Below are 12,175 nucleotides of genomic sequence, written 5' to 3'. Positions count from 1 at the left end.
CAATTACTCAAGAATGATTAGTTAAACCAAGTGCCTGATCAGCACTAAACTTTGCATTTGCTGCTCTCTCACCCAAAGGAACCCTGCAGATACATTACAAGTATCAAGGACTGAGTACTTTAAATTGATGTAGCCATGCTGAAATTAATAGGTTTTATTCCCTTAGGTCAGGCATGACTTCAGTACAACATGGTGGCTACAGCAGAAAAGAAATCATAAAAAACCAGCCAAGGGAAGTCTGTATGGCAGTTTTCAGGCATCCTGGCAACAAACATAGCCCTAAATCTGACTGCAGGGCCACCTTCAGGAAGTTTTGTGTTGTACCTTCTATGCTTGTGCTAGATTTAAGTGCTTACTTGTAATAATTGAGCCTTATAGTTGAAGGAAAGAGATCTTAAATCCTAGAGGCAGTGACTGCTGACTCCCAGATCTCTCACCAACGCAATCATTCAGACCCCGTCTTCTTCCTCCTGCCCCAAGGAGTACGCTGGTTTCCCTTCCAAACTAAAACACATACACGGGGGTTTTCACCCACCACTATTTGTTACACATACCTTCAGACCTTTCCTCTTCACTGACTGAAGAACTCTGCGATTCGGAGGGTGTTTCTTATGGATTCGGTTTAAGAAATCCACCTTGACAACATGCTGAGATATGGTGTCCTGGAACCGGTCAAATACTCGGCACCGATTACTCAGGGTCAAGTTCTTCTGGTTCAGCTGGGTGATCAGATAATGCCACAGGAGTTAGGGATCTGCAGGTCACTCTAAGGCACCCTAAGACTTTCATAATGCCTCGTAGCACTGGCAGTACAGCATCAGCTCAGCTTTAAACTATTTGTTTCCTGCAGCACTAACCATTTCTGTTAAAGGGCACATTGCTGGAGATGAATACAAAAGCATTTAGAGGCCGACTAAGCAGCATCAATGCTCTCAGAAGCAGTTTGTCTGGGGAAAAAGCTCTTTGTTTCAGCCCCCTGTTTCATGAGTATTTAAGTCTCAAGTACACTGCTTTCCCAAAAATGAAAACTCTCTCTTGGAATGAAACTTTTTTGGGTTAAGCATGCAAAGAATTACTTCCCCTATTTGTAGCACTGTGCTGCTTTGTATCTCAGTTCTGGAAGCTCATCTAGATCTTAAAGAGTCCAGTCAAAAACTAGACAAGCTGTCAGTGAGCCACAATCTGAGCTGTCAGCTTCAGTTACAGGAAGGAGTTCCCCAATCTTTATATCTTATTGCAGAGAGCAGCATCATATTCCTTTGGAGAGCGTGTTGCTTGCAGCAGGAGCTTTACAAGCATTACAGGGAGCAATAAGAGCTCAGAAGCTGTTTTACATTTGTTGTGCTTTGTCCTTTAATGGACCTGCCAGGTTCCACTCCAGCATCCGGTTACCATACTGCAATCATAGTCCTGCTTACCACCACGTGCTCTATGTGATTTGGGCACATCCATCTACCCAGAGGCATGGCAGTAAGGGGTGGCTCCAGACAATCCATGTGGAACAGGAGTGGGCAATAATCACACTGGATTAGAGGTGCCACTCTGCAGCTCCTGAGAAGAGAGAGCCAAATCTTATTCCCTGTACAGAGTATAACTAGAACATTCAGGCAAGCTTGGCTGACCGCTTCAGTTTGTCCTCTACACTGTTGTTTGCACCAAAAAGTAGGATTTGTGATTTGTAACTTGATCTGTATGGACCTTCTTCAAGACCCACTCAAGACAAAAGCCTTTATTTAAATCAAAATTCAGAGATGAAAAGGAAATCTCGGATTTAGATAATTACAAGTTTCCTTAGAGGAATCATATGTGACGTTGGGACATGAACAAGACGTTCTCAGAACAAGTCTCAAACTCCAGAAAAAAACAACTACATCTGAATCTCCAGGCTTTAAAAGTCTTTGCTCTGTGACAAAGGCATCAGTTACTCTCCACAAAAACCCACCTGAGTCCCCATTCCACTTCAAGAAATTCACTCTTACTGGGTTTCTGAAATAAAGGTTTCATTTTCACTGACATTTTGAATTGGGATTGGTCTATGCATTTCTTTATGCAATGTTACAAAACCCATCAGTATTTTGTGCTGGTTTTCAGATTTACAATTTCAGCACAATATTCCTATTTGCCTTGGGCTTATAAATCTCTCAGTAGATTTCTATTTCCTAAAGGTCACCTCCTCACACACTTCCTTCACAAACCATAAACAAACATCTCCATTTACTAAAACACCATCACTTTAGAATATTTCTTTCCAGGAAAACACTGAAGACAAGATGGCTCAATCTTGTCAATCTTCAGGCTACATTTCAGAACCTTTACAGCTGGACCTAAACATGCTGTGGTTAAACACCTGTTATTTAGCAAAGATGAATATTCTCCCATTTGTGTAGAGGATTGTAACTAAGTAATGAAGGAGAATGAAAAGGGAAACAGGTAATCTACTCTTTTCAGCAAGAATTTTGCTCCTGTGATGGCTGCAGCTACACTGAACAGCTTCCTGGGAAGAGCAAGTACCTGTTGCATGTGAAGCAGACCTTCACTGGCAAGGGAACCAAACCATTGTGGTCTAACTCGTGTTGTGCTTTCTTGACATTCTTTCCTGTGGTTTCTTCCTTTCTCCTCCTCTTACTAGTACCTGAAAAGGAAATTTTAAAAAGCTTTGGGTTATCCACATAGAAGAGACTTGCATTCTGGTAGATACATATAATGATCTCAGGAAAGTCAAAGACTGTTGCTTAAGGAACTTCTATCAACCACTAAACCTAGCCTTAAGTGACAGAGACTATCTTTAAAGGCAGATATATTTCATACGTAGTAATTTCAGTGACATCCTATACATTTAGTCACTACTCTGTTACTAGATAATTGCATCATAAATCAAAAATCAAGTATTTTGACAACTGATTTTTTTTCATATTGATGATCTAGACCAAGGTGAAAACAAAAAGCATCTATCACAAGTCCTGATGGACATGGTGTGTAGTTGCAGTGTCCCCACAGCTCAGATTTGAAAGGCACCTGCTGCTAGGCAGCTGGAGGAGAGCCAGAGGTACCCTCTGCTTTTACCAGTGAACACCACTAGAGTCACAACTACCACAGAGTCAAGAGGGAAAAAAGGAAAGATGGCAGCAGGATGCAACTGCAGCATCTTCACTAACACCAGACGTGGCCCAGCTCACCTGGAAGTGCTGTGGTGCAGGTCAGTTCATTCGGCAGCTGGAACTGCGTTGGGTTCCTTTCCATGGCAGCAGCAATAAGAAGCTCAAAGGGTCGCTTCAGCTGGGGCTGCCCACAGTCCATTTCTGCAATGGCAGAGTCATCATCCACGTCAATTATGTCCTCATCCACATCATTCTGTTCTGAGTTGGGGGTCTCGGTGCTGGCATTGGATGTGGGAGTGCCAGGCCGGCTCGCTCTCCTTTCCAAGATCCTGGCATGCGCATTAGCCCTGATGCTGCTGCTAGACCTGTCCAACAGGTCTGCGTCACTGGTGGGGGAGGTGGTCCTTTTCCCAGATTTGTCCACCAATCCATTTACCTGCCCCAGCTCTTTCTTCTGTTCTCGCTTCTGCACGACATGAATAGGCAGGCTTATCATGGAGGCCACAAACAAAGCACATCAACCTTGACAAATATGTGATTGAAGACAAACAGCATCTGAAAACGCTTGAGCCACTCACTACAACGTCCCCCTTGAAGTCATTAGAGCCTCGATCAAGAACAGTCTGATGGCAGCTAAGGTACAGGTGACAGAACAGCTGGAGAGAACCAAGCATGGGGAAGAACATTACCATGTGTCTCTCCTTTCAGGGTAGCTATACTTGGTCCAGATCAGAACATTTCACAGCATTTGGTCCTAAACACCTGACAAATCAGACAACTGTTTACTTTGCTACTGACACAGAAACTCCACAGCAGACGGTTCACTGTTGATGCACTTTACTAACCCTAACACTGCATACAAACCCATCAGGGGTTGAGAAGGTCAGCTTTAGAATACAAGCACAACATACAAACAACACTCTGCTATCTCCTGATGATAAGAATCTTGAAAAAGGTGCAGCAGAGGAAAACTATAGATTGTCATCACCACAAGATTAATTTTGCAACAGGAGAAGATGCTGCATGGCCTGGGATGGGCAACTATGCATTGCTCCAGTGCTTAACAGCATCACCCATATGGAGGAACCAATCTACTCCATCACTAACATGGTCGGCAAAGAGAGCAAAGTGTTTTCAGGCAATTTTTAATATAGAAAAGTTGGGGAGTTTCTCCTTTTCTCTCTCTTTTTACTTTATTATTTGTTTTTCGATTTGTGACCTTCATTTCTATTGTTGGCAGATGGCTGAACAGTACCCTGGAAACATAACAAGGCAATCACTTCAGGAACAAAAGGCTGAGCACACAGTTTTCTTCCAATCTGTTTTGGGTGTCACTTCAAGGGAACAGTTGCTAGATAGCTTGGTGCAGTTTCTAAACCCTCTGCTACACAGCCTTACGTGGTCACAGCAATAAGATGTTTACATTGTGCAAGACAGCTTCCTGGAGAAAGAGCATCAAGGCAAAAAAAAGACAAGCTATGATCTTGCCCAATCATCTCCTTCCCATTCTGTTCAACAGCCCAGGAAATCGTAACTCACTGTGATTTCACCCTCTGCTGATGTACAACTGCTGTGAAGTCACTCTTCTAAAAAACACATATTAACTAGAATCACAGCCCTGATGGCAAAGCTGTATTAACGTGACTCCCGTTCTGCCTGTAGACAGCTCACCTCCTCGAGCACAGGAGCCATTCCCATTTCCTCTGTGCCTCAGCTCTCCCTCCTTTCCAAAAATGGAGGGAAGGAAAACAGTTTAAAAGGCACAGATTGACAAGAAAGTATCAGGCACTTCAGTTTTACCTCCTAGTAGTGAGGTTAAAATATCATGAGGGTCTCACTAAGACCCCTCAGGTTTCTTTAAGCCCTTCCCTTACAAAGCCCTTTGCAAACATGAGCACAAAGAAGCAGCTCTGCTTGTCTAAGTACACACGAAGGGAGAGGCAGGTATAAACCACAGGATTCAGGTTTCAAATGGCCAGGGCAGGGATTGTGTCTGTTGTTTTGAGAGGCTTTACCTTGCGGCGCACGGTGCAGCGGTGGCACATCCACTCCCCCGGAGGCAGCATCTCCTCGCTGAGCGGAGGGTTGCTACAAGAGAAACACAAAGCAAAGCTTTACTGTTATTTACTGTCGTTTCTGGAACTCTTCTCACGTACACAGCCAGAGTCAGGGCAGCTCTGCAGTTCCACTCCCAGGCACTTCCTTTTATTTATGGTGAAGCTCCCCGGATTCGCTTTCCCATACATCCACTTAGCCAGACACCTCCAAGAAGCCAGCCTTCCATGACACCCATCTCAGCTCCACGGTTTCAGAGCACTCTCAGACTTGAACAGCAAAGATAAATGGAAGATTCACTGGTGTGCCACACACATACCTCCCCCCACAATACCATGCCTCCTTAAATAACTTGATTACTCCATGTGAGACCACACAGATTCCCGTGCATACATCCAGGCATTTCCATCCCTTGGATTTGCAGTGAGTCCAACCGAACGAGTTGCCATGAGGTCTGCCCACCACCTCCCATGTACTCCATCCCTGGGCACACTTACTTAATGGTGGAAACCACCTTCTATCTTAAGACAACCCAAATACTCCTAAAAGTGTCACCATATACAGCTTGCCTTGGCTACGAAGCACAGGATACATCCTACTCACATGGATCTGCACTTACTATAAAAGCTGTATCACAGTGAAATGACATTCTCATTTTGATGCTAGAAATAAACCAAAGCAAATTAGACGAAGGAGTAAGGAGGACTATTTTGAGAAACACTTTTCCTCAGTAAAAGGCAGAGCAGCATATGTTAGATGATACACTTTCCTTACAGATCCTACTACTAACTCAAGTACTTTCCAACACCTCTTTATCATTAAGATTTGTTATTTGAGCAAACTGCTGACTGTGGCAGGGAAAAATGTACCTGTTGGCAAAACCCAGCCATTTACCATGCAGTGTGGCTTGAGATAATACTTTAAAAGTTCTCCTGACTTTTGCTGGAGGCAGCTATTAGCAAGTCTGTTCTCTTGTGCTGAGCACACAGATGCACTACCACAGGATCTGGAAGCTCCATTTCCTACTGACTGGGAAACAGATTTCAAGGATCCACTGGGACTGACTGGATTACAAGGGGATCAAGAAGTACAGTAGCTTATAAGATTGGCCCAAGAAAGCCACACAAGTATGGGAAGCTAGACCGTGGTTCATAGCAGGAGTCTCTATACTATTTGTTGCACCTACAAATATCAAACCAAATCAGAGTTAAGCTTTCCAGACTCCAGCCCTGACAAGCCAGGGAGGATAAGATGCATACTTGCTGGCCAGGAAGAGCTGTGCTTTGCAGCAAAGGGAGAGGCTGTCTTCCTCGAGAATCTTGCTCCTAGCACAGGGAAATGGCACAGGATCCCAGCCCAGGCTCCCAAGCCTGGACTGTGAAAACAAACACACTTCCTTTGTTTAAACAGAGTCCTGGCAAGCCTTGCCCTGAGCTCGCCTGTGTGCCAGCAACAGCCTCTGCAGGTACTGCAGCCATCCGGGGTCACGCTCCCTCTTGCAACACTGTGCCTGGAAGACTGAAGGAAGAACACAGCAAGAACCAAGCTGGTAATAACCTCAGCATTTCTGGTGTCAGGCTCAAGGGAATTCAGTAGAGCCAACACATCTGGCAGCCATTTTGAGGAGGAGAGCAGGGTTTCAGAGGCCTCTGTGTTCCAGGCGCTCCAGAAACGCAGCGCTCTGCATATATGCACTGACATACCTGCAGCTTATGTTTCTCATTTCCTGGAGGGCTTGGATGAACAAGAGATCAGGCTCTAGATGAGAGCACCAAAGCCTCTACTACTGGCTGCTTCACCTCAAATGCTTGGATGAAGCAGTAACTCCCTGCCCCAAACTAATCTTTTGCTAACAGAAGCAGGAAGGGGGGTGGAAGGGGTAGAGTAACAAATGATCCCCGTGTGCTTGCCGCAGCATAAATCCATGCTGAATCCTAAGGTGCATCCTGCAATAGCTCGGGTTTTACTCTTGCTAGAAAACGAGCTCTTAGATCTGCATCTACAGCAAGCACAGATTCATCTGGCCCACTCCCCTCTCCCCTCCCAACACCCCAGGGCAGAAAAACCACAGACTTTGATTTGTTCCTAGTGAAATTTCACCCTCTGAAGCTCCCGACGAGCGTGCCTGAACTGCTGGGAACACGTCTGCCCCATTCCGACGTGCGGCGTGCCAGGGATCCACGCGCTGCCAGATGCCTCTGGTTATTTGTTTTAACTGTTACCTCAATCTTACGCATTTTACAATGAAACAATTAATACCACGGTGAACCTTGAGAGATGCCTGGAAGAGTCAGAACAGGTTTCTTCTGCAAGTGTATATGTTATTTTCTCATTTTCTGAGTTTGAACCATGAAATCCTACATCCACTGTACTATTAAAGAAGCATTTTAATGAATGCTGCTACCCAAAGGCCTGTGGAAGGAGGGGGAAAGATTCGTTTCAGAGCAGCAGAAAGGTTTTAGTGCTCAGACAAGCCTCCTGAGGTTTTCTGCTCACTGTCAGGGCCTAGCTGCGATGGCAAGTGTATTAAAAGACTGATTCTGCCTCTCCTGGTTAATGAACTGTTCATCAAGGCAGCTCACCATGCTAACAAAGACTGATGAAGGCTGCTCCTGCACTGCTGGCCTCGCAGCAAGCAGAGAGCATTGCCTGGGTCTCAGCAGAAAGCCAGGGAAGCGCTAAAGAATGCTGTTTTAATTGACTAGGTATGACCACATTCTTCAACCTTTTACTGTAAGCATAAAAGAAAGGGATTTTTAAATCTGAGCAAGACACTTGATCTTCATAAGCAAGGTAAGAATTAGCACTTTGGCAGGAGCACCACGGCCCTTTTCTCCCTATCTTTCATGGGTTCATTAGCATGCACAGCTCCAGCCGCCAGTGTTTGCTGCCAACAGGACCTGGAATTGTACAGCTCCCACTTTATCTTCGGTTACAACACATCTCCTTTCAACTACACACCAGTCAGTTGCGCTTTTCAGTACGATTTCACTAACCCTTCATTTCAGAAAGTTTCCCCTTCTGTCATCACAGACAAGAGCGGTGGCCTCTGCTGTTTACCTGGGGGGTTTGGTGTGACCCAAATCAAACCTACCTAGCAGAACATGTTTCTGTGTTTAAGACAAAGACAGCTCTGAAAAACACAGGCTGAGTTAAAAATACCTGGAAGACTAACTCATACAAAGCCTCTGAAAATTAAAGGAGATGTTTATCACTGCCTAGTCAAAAACCACTACACTGACTACAAAGTCACTTGCCATATAATATCTGTCTCATGGCTTTTTCTGAAAAAGTTAAGTATCTCCTGAAATTCCTATCATGTGCATTGTCAAGCATTGTTCTGCAATGGTCAGAACACAATGCTCTATCCCTTAAATAAAACTTAAATGGCTATGACAAAAAAAAAAAATCTTCAAGAGCGTATTAGGAGTTTTTATCAAGCAAACAATAGCATGAAGGCACTTAGCTTTTCAATTTCACACGCTGGGGCTCTCATACATCAGAAGCCTGTTGTCAAGTCTAAATCCCGTAATTACTCTTCACTTTGCTGACCTCAATAAATAGGTAAACAAGTGCTCCAAGGAATAGCACCTTCTCCAATACAAACTGGGCCGTGGCTCTCAAAGGAACCAGTTATAAGCAGACCCGAGGTTATTTACACACTGCATTCCTGACCATCTTGCGTCAAAGGCACGTTGACACTACTTTTGGACCCACCAGGATACAGCCAGCTACCAGCTGGGATAATGGTGGCAGGAAAACAAACCACTGCCTGGTGAAGCTTTCTTCAATAACTTGTCTTTCACGTCAGTTGTTTTCAACAATTGGACTTAAATATTATTTTTTTTTTTCTGTGGGGAGGAAAAATAGTAACACCATGAAAAAATGTAGGCAAACACATTTTTTCCTTCTCAGGAAACTTAATGAGCTGACCAAGACTCAATGACAGGATGATAATGAAGGATGCTAGATATGTTTGCCAGATAAGGGAAGAAGGCTTTCGGCTCTTCTATGGGACTCCTATTTATCCCTATGATGGATAGAGCTACAGCTGTTCTACCAGCTTCATAAAGAACAAGGCTCCCCGGCTTCCTACAGCAGGGCCTCAATGGCAGCTAAAACAAACCAGGAAACCAACCTCACTGTCAGGGCATTACAAGAGCCCCATTGAGAAACAGGGAACGTTGCATCATTTACAAATTCAGCTTTTTGGAACATTTTTACTGCATCCAAGTTACACACTTCTACTCACAGCTGCTCCCAAACCCGGCTGGAGGAGGACACCTGGAGCCTCTACCTTAGACAGAATAAAACCACACCAAACAAGCCAACAGCTGCAGCCTGCGGTGAGTTCCTCCCCACTGCAACTCCCTTACCTTCCTCTTTTACTCCTGCACCAACACAAAGCTTCTGAAGACAGAAAGTCAGATTTCAATTACCTTAGAGGTGGTCATTAGGAAAACTAACAGCTCCCTCCTCTCTTCCACTGTTATTCCTCAAATTATTCAGTGAAGTCTCCAAGTTTTGCTCATTAACATGGATAAATTGTGACACTCAGCTGTACAAGAACAATCTTCCTGAAAAAGCCAAAGATTTTTCAAGCACCAATGCAGAGACCACAAAACTTCATATAAGCCCAGCATAATTTTTGTTCTTTATAGACCTCTAAGCATGACCTGATCACATTAAAACTAACAGTTTCAGCAACTTTCTGGCCACACTGTTTGTAAGTTATACCTGTTTTAAGCCAGCAGCACAGTTCACATTAACTACAGCATCACCCACTATACTTCTACCTGTGGTGCAACATCTCCTGAGGGAACCTGTGAAAAAAGCTTGACAGCAGGCAACACAACTTTGTTTACACTGAAGTGAAAGTCTTGAGCATGGACATAAGTTCTAAATTAATAACATCTAGCAAAGACTCCTGGACACCACCAAACAGGTCAGGACATGATTATTTTGGCTGCCACTATGCAAGGAAGGGAACCAAAATGACCGTTGCACAGGTCACCAATTACCCCATCATCTGGAACACTGCATCTGCTTAGTGTGCACCTTTCCAACAGCACGGCCAGAGCTGGAAATAGGGGTTCAGCAACAGACAGAAAACAGAAGCAGGATTAAAACACCATTACATGGGCAGACAGCGAGGAACAAGATGTATCCAAGGAAAAAATAAAGGGATGCTACACTATCTACTGATGCTACAAGAGTGAAGGAAGACAACTTTTAAAGGTTTAAGTAGCAGCATTGCTGGGTATGCCAAAACTGCCTTCACTGTGTTCTCATTTTTACCATCTAGACTTGCCAGTGTTCAACATTTCAAGGGCTTGGCCAGCAATCCCAGCCTCTGGCAGCAGCACCACTGTGCTCCAAAGAACTAGGTACCATTTCATGAGTCTATCATAAATTTTGTGAGTATTCTGTGAATTTCAATGCCAATTAACTTATTTACTTCAATCTTTCATCAAACCACTGCTGCTGCTCTCATCCTGGGAGGAGAATCTCATGGAAGCAGGTGTTTACCTCCCTTCCTGCCTCCTCCTTGTGCCCTCGTGCACAGGCAATCCTGAGGTTCGTGGGGAAAAGTTCCTCCAAGGCATGAGGCAGAACTTTTTGCCCTCCAACCTGACAAGCAGGAGGGTCCAATAAACTGGATAAGCTGCACGTAAACATGTGATCACCTGATGTAATTAGTTACTTCTATTTATAGAAAGAACCTGGTCCACAGAGACCATTCCCTAGACAACCTGTTAGTTATTACCTTCGTTAATGTCCAGTTGACAAAAAATTAAAGGAAGTATTGTTTTTTAAGATATCAAATTTCCACACATGGGTAAACATATACATATATAAAAAAAATAAATATGTATTTAAAAGTGTATAAGACCACCAGAACCGCAGTGAGGTTTTTTGATTATTATTTTTTAATTAGTTTGACTGGTTATGAACTCTGATATTTGAGACATATTTGCCTAGGGAGCCATCCAGCTTTGTATTTATAAGCAGAAACCATGGAAGTCGATAGGAAGAATTGTTGACTTTGAAAAATGTGGGTCAGACACAGAAATTCAGACATTTTGCACATCCTGACTCCTGTTTCTTTCGCAGGCATCACTCATGCCTGTGCTGCAGACAATAGTAACAATAGCCTGAATTCAATGTCCAGGTTCATTATTAAGTGTTCAGGTCTTTATAGCACCATCTTCTTAACAGATTAGAAGTCATCTTCTCAAAGCAGGATGACACATAGGGCAGCATCAGGGAAAAGAAAGGAGGCTGAGGAACAACACAGCCCTGGTGAGAATCACTTCATCCAATTCTGTCTTTAAAGAACAATAAATGAAGAGACATCTCTGGTGGGAAAAAAAATAATCAAAACACGGGTCTGAGAGGTTTCTGAGAAGTGAACATATTCAGCCCCAGCCATACTGAACGTGTTCAAAGGAGACAAGGGTGAAAGGACAGCGGCAATAAGGTGGAAAAAAGGAAAGCAGCACATCAGAAGAGGATGAAGGGCATACCCATAAAAGCAAAAGCATGAATTTGTCTTCACACAGGCACAAGTGAAGTGTAATTCTGACATCTACATGTGGACTAGGCTTTCCCAAGAACACTGGGGAAGAGAGAAAAAAGAGCAGAGACAGAAATATCCACAAAAAAAAAAAAAAAAAACCAAAACCAAAAACCAACCAAAAACCAAAACCTTAGAGCAGAGCATACATTCTTTCCTGCCTTTTCCAGATCACCTTCATATCTTGCTCCTGTTGCTATTCTAGACGGAGATCACTGGGAAGTTCACATGATGCCGTGCCCAAAGTCAGAGGCTGTACAGGCAGGTGTTTCACACCAATCACTAGTGCTTGCCAGAAATTCAGCATGGGGTTTTCAGCCTGCTAAATTGTATCCTCAGGCCAGTGCTTTCTGCAGGGTTCAAAGTCGGTAATCTCCAGCTCCATCTAGTTTGCTTCCAGTGATCGTGCAGAGCAGACGTCAGCAGAAATAGGTTAGAGTTGGGT

At 43.9% G+C, this 12,175-nt stretch overlaps 1 protein-coding gene across 1 annotated transcript in view; it reads right to left on the bottom strand.

Annotated features, from left to right (window-relative positions):
- The window catches only part of PHF12 (PHD finger protein 12), a 32,139-nt gene that overhangs the window by 12,086 nt on the left and 7,878 nt on the right, over positions 1-12,175 (bottom strand). Inside the window, exons 3-7 of the mRNA XM_083875216.1 lie at positions 5,114-5,186; positions 3,177-3,564; positions 2,512-2,632; positions 1,419-1,551; positions 555-719 (exon numbers count right to left, since the gene is read on the bottom strand). Coding sequence (XP_083731342.1) covers positions 555-719; positions 1,419-1,551; positions 2,512-2,632; positions 3,177-3,564; positions 5,114-5,186 — 880 coding nt within the window. The remainder of the gene's footprint in view (positions 1-554; positions 720-1,418; positions 1,552-2,511; positions 2,633-3,176; positions 3,565-5,113; positions 5,187-12,175) is intronic.

The sequence above is a fragment of the Zosterops lateralis genome (assembly GCF_965231275.1).
Source record: "Zosterops lateralis genome assembly, chromosome: 19".
Taxonomy (NCBI): domain Eukaryota; kingdom Metazoa; phylum Chordata; class Aves; order Passeriformes; family Zosteropidae; genus Zosterops; species Zosterops lateralis.
This window is presented reverse-complemented; position numbering and strand designations above follow the sequence as displayed.